We start from the raw sequence: 11,829 nt of genomic DNA on the forward strand, positions 1-11,829 counted from the left end.
CTGCTGCTGCTGATGATGATGAAGAAGGAGCCATTTCTGGCGTTTACCCTGTGCCGCGCTCCCCGTGGGGAGCAGCCGATGCTCCGGAGCGAAGCAGGACAAGGGGCCGTGCCACAGACCCACGGTCTCTGGGGAGACCTGCAGCGGCGGGGCTGGAGGAAGGCGGTGTGCCAGGAGGGTGAGCCCCGGGCCCCCCACGCGTGCCTGTCCTTGCCCCTGCCCCACCGCTGGGGACTGCGGTGCAGATTAGGACAAGCCTCTGCCGTGCCCCGCTGCTCCAAAGCACTGCCGGGACACAGCCACGCGGGGGGAGCACGCTTCGCCACAGGTTATTAATCCTCTGGGAAGAGGCAGTGACTTGCAGAGGAGCGTGACGCATCCAGCAGAGCCTCTGCTGACTCCCTCCCCCAGGCAGGGGTCAGGACCACCTGCCCGGGCATGCTTCTCCCTTCTGCTGGGCAAGTTTCAGGCAGCGCAGCCTCCCCTAGCAAGCTCCTCTCTCATTTTCTTCCCTCCTGCCTTCCCCGAACTCCTTCCCCGCGGGCATGGCAGTGTGGGTGAAACAGGTCCAGCGAGGCACACGGTCCCTTTGGCTTTCTGCTCCTCAGGGGACATGTGCCCACGGGAAGGTGCCCGGGCCTTGCTAGCAGGTGCTGGGGGAGAGGTGAGCAGAGCCGGAGCGGTTCCCCCGGCCTGGCAGCTAAAAAACCCAGCCCGGGCTTCCAGCTTGCCCCATCCCCCTGGCTCACGTGGGGATTTCCCTGCTGGAAGGGCTCAGGGCACGGATCCAGGCACCTGCTGCGGGAGCCACGCTCAGCTCTGGGCCAAGACAGCTGCCGGCGGCGGGCGGCTGCGGGAGGAGGAGGAATGGGACCTGCTGGGAATGCCTCCTCACTCCCAGCCAGCGCCCAGTCCTGCCACTCGAAAAAGGGCCCGTGGTGCAGGGCCACTTGTGACTCAGCCGTCACACACGGCTCCGCCAGCCCCTGCTGACCACACGTTGCTGTTTAGCCACAACCCGCCTGAAATGCAGAAGTGGGGAGCAAAGCTTTCCACTGGCACGGCTGCAGTGCAGGGTGGGGGCTGAGCTCACTGTCAGTCTTTCCTCGGGGCAGGAACAGCTTGGGAAGCTTGTCCTGCCAGCCACACGCAGTCCTGCAGAGACGAGATGCGTTTGCAAACTCTCCCCCTGCAGCCACGTGCTCTGGAGCTGGATCCGTCCCTCCTCTGCTCGTGGCTTTCAGCAGGTGTTTTATCTGCACAATTCATCTCTGGCTCAGTCTGAAGTTGAGGGGAAAATGTGCCCCTGAAGGCCTTGGGGGATGCAAATCACAGAGGGCAGGTCCACCCCATTTTTCACGGGCATCCAGAGATGCAGCAGCACCCTGCGGTGCAGGGGGCAGCAGCCTGGGTGCTGCTGCAGGTGCCTCCCCCCGTGCCTCGTCGGTGCCCCCCCGTGCTTTTCCACCTGTCGCGGATGTGGTTACGCTGGGGACACTTGTACGAGGAACCCAACTAGGCGGTTTTCTTTCAAGAAGCAAAGCCGGCTCCTCTCTTCTTTCTGAAATGTTAATAATCAGATCTGTTCCAACCACTGCGTGTGGAAAAAACTTGCATGTGCTAGAGGAAAAATCGAGATCAAGGGAGAGAGTGGCCTGACCTGCCTGTGCCCGTGAGCCAGCGAGCTACAGGACAGAAAGCAGGAGACCAGAGGGGAGGGGAAGCTCTGCAACGATTCACGGGCTGGAAATGGCAGCGTTTTCTCAGCCATCGCACTAGACCACCGGGCTCTGGCAGCTGCTGAGCCCCGGGTGGTCAGAACAGCCCTGCCACCAGCCTAGGGCACAGCTCCAGACCCAGACCCACGTGGACGGCCAGTCTGGAGCTCGCAGGCACACGCTCACCACCTCCAGAGCGGCAAGTCTGCCGCAAATTCTTCTTTTTACCTTCTTTGGCCCCACGGCTACATGAAGCATCTCAAATATCCCGCTGCAGAGCAAAGCTCCTGCTGCCAAGGGAGGCTGCCATGGGGCGAAGGGAATTTCTGGCCATGAGGTGTGGGGCTGACGTGGGCACCCTCACTGCAAGACCGGAGAAGCTCCGTGAAATCCACCACAGGGCCCTGAGCCCGGTGGAGGAGGGCGGGGACGAGCACTGGGTCGGGAGGTGCGAGCCCCGTTCTCTCCAAAATGCAAGACCTCCCTCTGCTGTCGGCGCACGCCGGGCCGGTCACGGCTCCAGCGGCTCCAGCCACCAGGCTGGGTTTATTCCCCCCACGCCCAGGTTATGGAAAGGAACCCCACTGCACGGGGGTACTAAAACAGCTCCCAGAAGCTCCACTGTATTACTTTTTTAAAGCCCGGTGTCTGAGTACTAGGTAAAGACAGAACAAATGTGAGGAGGACTAGAAGAGAGACCCAAGCCTGTAGCAGCAACGCTTATTTTCACTGAGCGCTGAGTGAGTTTTGAGGAAGGAGTAGGGAAGGAAAGGGAAGTTTTCATGCCGGTTTCAACAGTCGTAGTTTGTATCACCTGGAGAATAATGGAGTCCATAAAAAATGAGTTGCTTTTGAAGAACGAACCACCGACCAATGCAACTGTGACATGAAGCTCTGCATTAGAAAAAGAAACAAAACCCCACCCCCAAAACAGGCAAATGGCCCGTTGTCATTTTTAGTACATTTAACCCAAAGAAAAGCTTTAGGACCGTAAGCACATCCCTGATTTGCTTTTCCATGACTTAACATAGCCTCGGTATTGCACGAGAGGTTAATCCTTCTTACACTGGTCTTACCAGTGACCATCCAGTATAGCTGGCCAAAAGCCTCGAAGCAAATTTTCTGTGCCTTTGTCAATCAGGTGACATGAGGACTTAGAATATACCATTAATGCTTTATTATAGATGGGATCCTTTACAAGATCTCATCCCCCCAGTGTAAAGAGACCAGGGGGATTTATTGCTGTAATTCCAGCTGAAGCGATGCCTTTGTGTTAGGCAATTAAAGCTGACAGCATTTTATCAGACCTATTAAGGCCAGTCTTTGACCAGAGACAGATTCGTTTGAAAAAATAGCTCAGCTGCAAGCTTGCCTCCTCCCATTCTGTCCCTCTCCCTCTGCACTAATCGTCCTCCTAAGGCTGACTCCCTGTGCCAGACATGGGGAATTTCGCAGGTCCGAGGTGGCCCGATTGCATTATCGCCAACAATGGGCACTTGGGATTTGCTGCAGCTGCAAGATGGGCTGCTGACGAGGTGAGAGCAGCTCTGGCAGAGTACTTCACTCTTCTGCACTAACACTCCACTGGATTTAGAAGCCCAAACTAGCTTGTTCTATAATAAGGCTTTTTTTCATCACGAGTTTCTGCACGCAAATGAGATGAATCAAGGCTATACACGGAACTCAGGCACCTCTCAACACAATGTCTTTTTAAATCAACCAGCATCAGTAAGACATACCACAGCATGTATAAACATGTTTGTATTTGTTAAGTTGATGAAGTCAGCAGCATAGAGACACAAAGCTCTTCAGCAGCTGGAGTAAGTGGAAGCCTATGGCTAAGTCTATCTCTGAGGGGTTCTATGGGATGCTCATTGCAGCACAGAAAGCAGTGCTGTGAATTCGGCTGTTACCAAGCTAGCAGGTGCCAGGACACTGCTTCTTACTCATACACTAATGTAATCAAAGATAAAAGTAGAACTAGCATGCATTTTCCAGTCAATATTTTTGGTCTGTACCTTCTGTGAAATAATTCCCAAGTAATAAATTGATGCAAATCAAACCCAAGTTGTATAGTCAAGGAATGGGTCTGCACAGACAGGGAACAATCACCCAGCACAAGCAATTTCTGACCGGTCATTGCTGCAAGCCAGCCTCCACATCCTCATTTGGAGCTACCTAAACCGAGGACAACATAAGGATGTAAACACCATAAACTTGACAGCCAGAGGAGTTAAAGCTATGGGAGCTGTAAAGATTTCAGAAAAGCCCTGCTGGACAGTCACACTTCCCCAGTTTAACAAGAAACTTTGGGGGTTTTTTTCTATGGCTTATAGGAGTATCCATGTACAAGACTGCACCTGCAGTATTCTGGCCAGCTCTAGCAGAACTTGCTCTGAACTCAATCTGAACTATTTTTCATAACCTGCGTGGTCCACAGTTTGAAAGATTATAAATAAAATTGCAACTAATCAGTACAAACTATTTAATGGAAGCCAAAAGTTGAAGTCTCTGCATTTCTCAACACCTACTGTGCTCTCTGCAGCATTGCACAGCCAGAAAGAAGTGTTTTTAGGAAGGTGCCAAAATGAAATGTATGGACCGCAAGGAAGAAGAAACCACAAGAGTTGACACGAAGATAGGATTTTATAAATTAAATGACCTTTATTTGTAACTTGTCTTCAAAAGTCAAAAACATGACAAAGTAATTGCTCGGAAGCTTCTAACTGCTCCTTAAACATTTTAACAGAATTGCATGGAAGTGCACTTAGAATAGTAGCAGAAATCTAGATTCTGGTCAATGGGCATCACCAAACTGCGTTCTAGCCAGAACCCAGAAATCCCCATCCAACCACTAATACATTGTAATCTCTTTGCAGATCAAGCATTAGAAATAACCAACCCCAAACACAGTACTTACTCCACAGTACCATGAGATTCCCCACCCCCCCCCCGCAAGACCGAGCTTCCAGTCACCAAGCAGATACTTAAGGATGAATCTAGAAGAGCCCATACCAACCTGGAGAAAACATACTAAAACCAAGTTCAACTTAAATATGTTAGAGGTCTGGCTGGACCCAAAGTTTAATCAAGAGGTTTTAGCTGGGGTGTGTTTCATTGTTTTAAGGGTAAGGCTATGCTTCAGTCTGCAGAGTGCAATGATATTAAGTTTACTCATCAAATACAAATAAATTAATTAGTACTCAGTTCTGTGGTGGTGCAGGTCCACTGCTCCAATTAAACATGCTTAAATTAGACTACACATCTCAACACTACCGTGATTTACAAGTTCTGGTCGGGTGTCTTAGATTATTAGATCTCAGCATCTTGACTGTGCTGTTAACGAAAACGTTAAACTAAAAAGGAATCCCTATAGTAAAATTGTAGACTTGAATATGGAGTATCCATTTACCAGGTACTAGAATTGTCATCCTGCTTTCTCGGTTATATTTTACTTTTTCTTTGAAAGCTATACCTGCATACTATACATATAATATATGGAAAACAATCTAAGTACAGCTTCAGCTACTTTAGCAACATTTAGATGAAGAACGGGAATTCAAAATACCAGTTAAAATCTGTAATGCAGAAAGGTAGTGCTATGCAAGTGCTATGAATTATTAGTAAGTTTTGTTACCAGCTTGCCTTGAGAGACGGAAAAACTAGGAATGTATAAGAAAATTTTAGTTTAAATAGAAAGCAGAGGTATTGAAAAAAACCCTTCTGAATTCCCCTATCAGCATAAGGCTTAAAATCACTAGAAAACCAAGTTCAAAACCACGAATTTAATCATAATGCCAGCAAATATGATTAATATTTGCTAAGACACATAAAAAAGGACGCATTTTAACTAAGACCAACATTAAAGTTTATTTTCCAGGCTAGAAATTATGGCCCAAGTATGGAAGAAAGTAATAATCATGCACAGAACTAAAATATTTTGAACTAGTTGCTTACACAGGTGCAAACACTTGCTAAGAAAGTTTGTAGTGTGAAGACACATACTGCAGACATGTTTTCCATATAGTTGAGAGGCTGCCTATAAGAATTTAAACACTGGGAAACATTATGAAATCACAGGCATTGTAGGTCACTTTAAATGAGAGCTGGTCTGACAATTACAGTTAGCACCTAGAGGTCTCACTAAAGGAAAACAGAGCTACAAATACACCTCTCATACTATCATTTAAGATATGTAAATGAGATTGGGAAGAGATATTTATTAACTAGTTCAGGCCATTCCATTTGGAATGTTTTTGTTTTCAGACAGTCAAATGAACACAACTGCAAAAGAAACCAAGAAATAGGTAAAGGAAAACAGATTTGTCTCCTCCATGTTGATCTACAATTAAGCTTGCATGAAGCATGTAGGAAAATTAGGCTGACAGGGTTGAATGACATAGACCACGTTAACAAAGGACTGAGTGGTACAGAAATATCAAACCAGGATTTGAAACTGAGATAGGGATTGAAGTCTTCCATATTTCTGGATGCCTGAGTTCATCTTGGGATGTACAGGAGAAGTGCAAGGATGCTGGGCATTTCCCCCTTGTGGAAGCTTGGTTTTACAGTTAATCTTCTAGTTGGTTCATTTATCCCGCAACGAACGCATCAAAACCTGTGCCATCATATCATCTTCATCAGCATCATAATCCTACAAACAAAGGGTACAGAAATTCTTTTACTGCAATAGCCATGCTGGTTAATACAACACGAAATAAAAACAGAAAACAAGCTGTATTTTCCTTTGACTTGCCACTAATCCAATTTCTCTCACGATATCATCTGCATGGATGAGATTTCACAGTAGCAGCTATGTAAAAAAAGCTGAGTTTTAAGAGTCATGAGGCTGTATTCCAAGGGTGAGGAAACACATACCACAAAAGTATCATAAGAAAAGCGATGTCGCCTTTGAAGGTGCTCCATGAAGTTAGCACTCCTGTAATTTGGGTCTCCCCATGGCATTGAGGCACAAATTGGGCAAACCTTCAAGAAAAAAAAACCAAAAAAGCCAATTAAGCCCCAATGGTTAAGTGCTTTAACATTTACCGTAGGAAGGGCAGGACAGAGACAGCATGGAAGACTGAAGTTTGAGGTTTGTGACAATCACTATTCTTTATGCAAAGTGATGTCAAATAGTTTGCTGGGACATTTAATACAAAAGCCTCAGATAACCCTGAATAATTTTAGTTCATGTCTTAGATGTCCAAAATGGAATGGCTTACTCTTCTCCCTACATTCTGAAAATCAGAATTCACTACAGCTGTTTGCTTTAGAAGATTTCAGTCTTTATTTCTCAGTGACAGAAAAGTTTCCTTGACCTCCTTCACAAAGATCACTTCTCTCCAAGAGAAAAAAGGAACTTTTTTCCTAAATAATTTGGAATTCCAAAAAACTTTCTAGAAAAATGAACATTTCAAATTCAGTTCCATGTTTTGCAATTCCTCTTATATGAGAGGGAGTATCAGCAGATGAAGATTACTAGAATGATATACTATTTTTTGCAAGCATTTTTCCCAATGGTTTATACTATCTTCTTGCTGAAAACAGCAGAGGGGAAAATTAAACATCTGACTTTTTAAAATTATATTTGATTAATTTGATGTTTGTTACTGTGCCTAATTAACTTTGAATGGCCGCCATTTTTCAAATATGAAAGGAGAATGTGACATAGCTGCAATAGGAATAGAGACTAGTCATCTCCAGAGAACGTACCAAAAACTAACATCAAAATTATGTAAAGTGCATGAACAGCATACCCACATTTTACTTTAACAGGAATAATTATAAATATGTACTTAACTTCAAGAGTAAGTCTCTAATTCATTGTTTCAAAGGGATTTAAGACTAGACTTCATTGCAATTCTTGCACCAAGACTTTTTATTACCACTTGTTTTGCATCCATGCTGTGCAATGTTTTGCAGTGTTCAACTAGTCCTTCTTGATCAAAGTTTTTCTCGCTGCAATACGGACAAGGAAAGGTAAAGCGATTTGGGAAGTTCCTGGTTGGGGCGATAAAAAGAGGTTATTTACGATTGTAAGAAAATTAAAAGTAAAAACTTTAGGATTCAATACTCAAAAGTTGTCTTACCAGCTATTAAGAATACAAATTATTCAAAACAATAATCTTATTCTACGCAATTAAGACAAGCTAATTTTAACAATCAGTTTGTAAATTCCTAACAATGGCTTAAGGAACTCTTTAATATCACCCATATTTACACAGAACAATAGTTGTTCTACAAATGTTATAAATGTCATTTATCACCTTTTTTTTTTTTGTTTAAATGCACAAGGTACCTACCACCCAGTATGCTACAATACAGATGAGTGTACTGCAATCAGTTCTGACTACCCTTCATTATAAGTTACTACAATCAAGAGACAGAAAGATAAAGGTCTTATTCAAAAAATAGCTACTTTTACCAAGCACCCTGATCTTAAAGATGTCTTGTGCATGGACTAAGTAGAAAGAAGAGTAGCTTGCCTGTGCACAGTTAGTTGCAGGATTAAGGGTTAGTTTTTAAGTATGTGAAAGGATTAGAAAAACTAACATGCAAACTGAACGAAGAGGTAAAGTCTGCTTATACTTCACATTTTTTTTTGTGACAAAAAAAGTATTTCCAGAAAAGAGCTAGTTACCTGGTGTTGTGAAATGGTTCTTTAGTTACGGCTTTGACACCTTCCATTATGTAATTCTGGTACTTTGAACAAGAAGCTGCATGGCTACGCATCTTTGAGAGATACATCTGTGCAGGCAACAATAGCACAGCAAGGTCAATTTAAACTATTTGCAGTTACTCCTAGACTTTTAAGCAGAAGTAGTAAACAGGTAAAACAAAGGAGCTTTTCTGCAGACAGTGTGTCATGGTTTAACCCCAGCCAGCAACCAAGTACCACGCAGCCACTTGCTCACTCCTCCCTGCTCCCAGGGGGATGGGGAGGAGAATCAAAAGAATGAAATAAAACTCATAGGCTGAGATAAGAACGGTTTAATAACTAAACTAAAATAAGATATAATAGTAACAACAATAAGAAAATATAATAATAAATGTAATGAAAGGGAAAACAAAAATGAGAGTAATAAAACCCAAGAAAAGACAAGTGATGCACAATGCAATTGCTCACCACCCACTGACCGATGCCCGAGCAGCAATTCACCCCTCCCGGCCAACTCCCCCAATTTATATACTGGGCATGACTTTCTATGATATAGAATATCCCTTTGGCTAGTTTGGGCCAGCTGTCCTGGCCATGCTCACTCCCAGCTTCTTGTGCACCTGCTCACTGGTAGAGCATGGGAAACTGAAAAATCCTTGACTTAGGATAAGCGCTACTTAGCAACAACTAAAACATCAGCATGTTATCAACATTATTCTCACACTAAATCCAAAACACACTGTACCAGCTATTAGGAAGAAAATTATCCCAGCCAAAACCAGAACAGCGTTACCCAAACAGTTCAGATGGCGAGGCAGAAAGCTTTGAGATTATAGATTAGTTAACCTGTAACTTTGCTGCCTGTAATATTTTACAAATACAACACTGTTCAGGACAGCTCACTTTTCTTAACCTATACTATAGTATAAGAAAAAAAAAGCTTTATATAAAGCCAGTTTACCTGGTCACTGAGAAGAAGAGACAGTGTATAGAAAATTTGGTTTTTAGCACAGATCTTGGTGTAGATTGATTGCTAATTTTCAATCCCATTAATGAAAATTCAAATTTACAGTAAGAAAATCTGTAATTCAAGGCACTACAGTTTTCTATCAGCTGGAGTGAAGACAGAATGAAGACACTACCCAGGAATAAAAAGTGAAAGTAACTGAATTGTTACCCTCACCTTACTGTGTCTAATTATCCTTTTTTTGTTGTTTTGCCACCTGCTAAGGTATTTTCTTATACATTCAATTAACACTAAGCAGCCCAACTTTACAAAGAGAAAGGAAATAACAGGAAGGATGCCATACAGGTATACAACATGCAGCACACTAACAAACAGTACCACCCATACATGACAACTTTGACTCATAAGTATTTCAAACAACAAAATTTCTGTTTAAGAGCCAAAGAGACCACTATCCAAAACCCATGTCCACGTTACAGTGTTCCTTCCACAGAGACATGTTCACAGAAGCAACTTCAGAAGCAATATTTTTCTATAATTTTAAAATCAGTATCTTTCATTTGAAATTCACTTCCTGAAGAGGTAACAATAAAAAACTGTGGAAAGAACATCAACATTTGGGTGCTGCCTATATAAAATATCTTTAGCACTTATCAGAACAAACATTTTGACCTGATTCTGCAGAAAGCTGAAGAGCAAGCACTTTATTTCCTTCTAAGCAGTATAGCTGAGCAGGCACACCTCATGCACTTAATTTCCAAATACTTTCATACTTTTTTATTGCAGCCATTGCAAGTGGTTTCTGTCGTTTCAATTTGCTTTTCCAGGTCCAGAGCTCTGCTACCAGGCGACAGGGTGCTGCGGCAGACGCCACAAACTGGCTTTTTCGGCTTAAGACATTCCTGCAGGCACGGAGTGCAAAAGCTAGGGTGGGAGACAAACAGTAGGTGGTGAGAACAGCCCTCCTGAACACGCAGCATAAATATCCAGAGCCCTTACGTGTCTTCCGCTCTAAGTAATAACAGGGTCTCAAGAAATATTATCTAATAAAACAGCAACCTGTTGACATTTGTGCGTGAAGGGATGAGTAGCATTCTAGTTTGTCATGCTCAGCGTTATTAGCTTTTGGACAGTGCTCTGCTCCCTCAGTTTCTACATCTTTCAGGAGAGAAAGGAATCAAAAGTAAAAGAATATTAGCTTTTCTCCCCTGCTGTTTTTTTTCCACCCCCTCTTCCTTCACGGAAGCCTCAGGCCACCCTAAGACGCTGCCGAAGAGCGGAGCTGCCTGCGGAGCTCCCCGGTGCTCCAGCAGCGCTGCCCGACCCCCCCACCCCCAGCGGGATCCAGCCCCCGCCGCGCAGGCGGCGGCCTTGCCCATCCCGGCCCGGCCCGCTCCCGAGGGAGCGAAAGGGGAGGGCCAGGGCCAGCCGAGCCACGGCTCCCTCCCAAGGCCTCACAGCCTGCGGCCCGGGAAGGCGCCTGCGGCCCCAGCCGCAGCTCCAGTCCCCTCCCGCCGAGGGCTGAGAGGGCCCCAAACCGCCACCGCCTCAGGCCCCCGCGCCGCGCCGCCGGCAGCCGCTCACACGTGTCCGCAGGGCACGCGCACCGGGCTCTCGTACACCTCCAGGCACACGGGGCAGGTGAAGCGCGACAGCGGGTCGTGCCGCCGCTCCGGGGAGCGAGAAGAGCCGCCGCCACCGGCCACCGCCATCTTCCCGCCGCCGCGCCCCGCCCCGCCAGCCAACCGAGGAGCGGGCGGTGCGCAGGCGCAGCACCGCCCCTGCCGCCGAGACACCGCCCCCAGAGGCGTGGTCACGCTGAGTGGGCGTGGCACAACACGGGGGGGCGTGGTCAGGAGTTCCCCCCGCCCCCGAAGCGCCGGTCCCGCCCCGGCGGCGCCTCAAGCGGCGGCGGGGACGCGCTCAAGGCCGGCGGTGGGGGGGGACGGGACGGGACGGGAGCGGGCAGCGCTTCCGCACCGCGCCTGGGGAACGCGCGATTTCAACGGCAGCCCAGCGCCACGGCCGAGGAGCCGCGGACAGCGGCAAGAGGCCGGGCGTCTCACGGCTCGGCCCGGGGCGTGCTGGATCCGTCCCGTTGCTGAGCGGCGGAGGGGCCGGTGCGCGGCCGAGCAGCGGGACGCGGCGCTGCTCCCTCCCTCGCTGACCGCTGAGGCCGGTCTGGTTGGGGAAAGACAACCGATCTCTCAAGGGAGGGACGACGCGGCCCTCCTCTGGGGCTGCAAGGCGATACAAAAGCTGTCGGTAGCAGAACAGCGCTTTAACGGGCCATCCTTCTTACGGGGAGCGCGCAAAGGCATCCCACGTCCATGAAACGGCCGCTTCGTTTCCCGGTAACGTTCCTTCTCGGCCTGGGGGCAGTCCCGGGGCCCGCCGCGGAGGCTGCTCGGGCATTTTGCTCCCACGGACGGCGGCTCCCGCCCGCCTCTGGGGCCGAAACCGGCGCCGGTCCCCCAGCCCCC

At 47.2% G+C, this 11,829-nt stretch overlaps 1 protein-coding gene across 3 annotated transcripts; it reads right to left on the minus strand.

Annotated features, from left to right (window-relative positions):
• Positions 1-4,386: 4,386 nt before the first annotated feature.
• Positions 4,387-11,081, minus strand: RNF114 (ring finger protein 114). Of its 3 annotated transcripts, none has more exons than XM_010569659.1 (6): positions 10,931-11,081; positions 10,120-10,270; positions 8,362-8,468; positions 7,607-7,679; positions 6,597-6,704; positions 4,387-6,372 (listed from the first exon to the last, which is right to left on the minus strand). In XM_010569659.1, exons 1-6 carry the CDS (start codon positions 11,056-11,058, stop codon positions 6,307-6,309), a joined length of 633 nt encoding a protein of 210 aa, XP_010567961.1. In that variant the 5' UTR covers positions 11,059-11,081; the 3' UTR covers positions 4,387-6,306. The 3 variants fall into 3 exon arrangements, with proteins under 3 accessions (XP_010567961.1, XP_010567960.1, XP_010567962.1); XM_010569658.1 differs by having other exon boundaries at positions 7,607-7,721; XM_010569660.1 differs by lacking the exon at positions 4,387-6,372 and having other exon boundaries at positions 6,623-6,704; positions 7,521-7,721.
• Positions 11,082-11,829: the final 748 nt, after the last annotated feature.

The sequence above is a fragment of the Haliaeetus leucocephalus genome, unplaced genomic scaffold (genome assembly GCF_000737465.1).
Source record: "Haliaeetus leucocephalus isolate CR32 unplaced genomic scaffold, Haliaeetus_leucocephalus-4.0 Scaffold273, whole genome shotgun sequence".
NCBI classification, from domain to species: Eukaryota; Metazoa; Chordata; class Aves; order Accipitriformes; family Accipitridae; genus Haliaeetus; species Haliaeetus leucocephalus.

Coding starts and splice junctions, on each gene's coding strand:
- RNF114 (XM_010569658.1), bottom strand. CDS start 11,058: ATGGCGGTGGCCGGTGGCGGCGGCTCTTCTCGCTCCCCGGAGCGGCGG. Junction 8,469..10,119: donor GCAATGGCTGCAATAAAAAA/GTATGAAAGTAT, acceptor TTGCCTGCACAG/ATGTATCTCTCAAAGATGCG. Junction 6,373..6,596: donor TTTCTTATGATACTTTTGTG/GTATGTGTTTCC, acceptor CTTTGTTTGTAG/GATTATGATGCTGATGAAGA.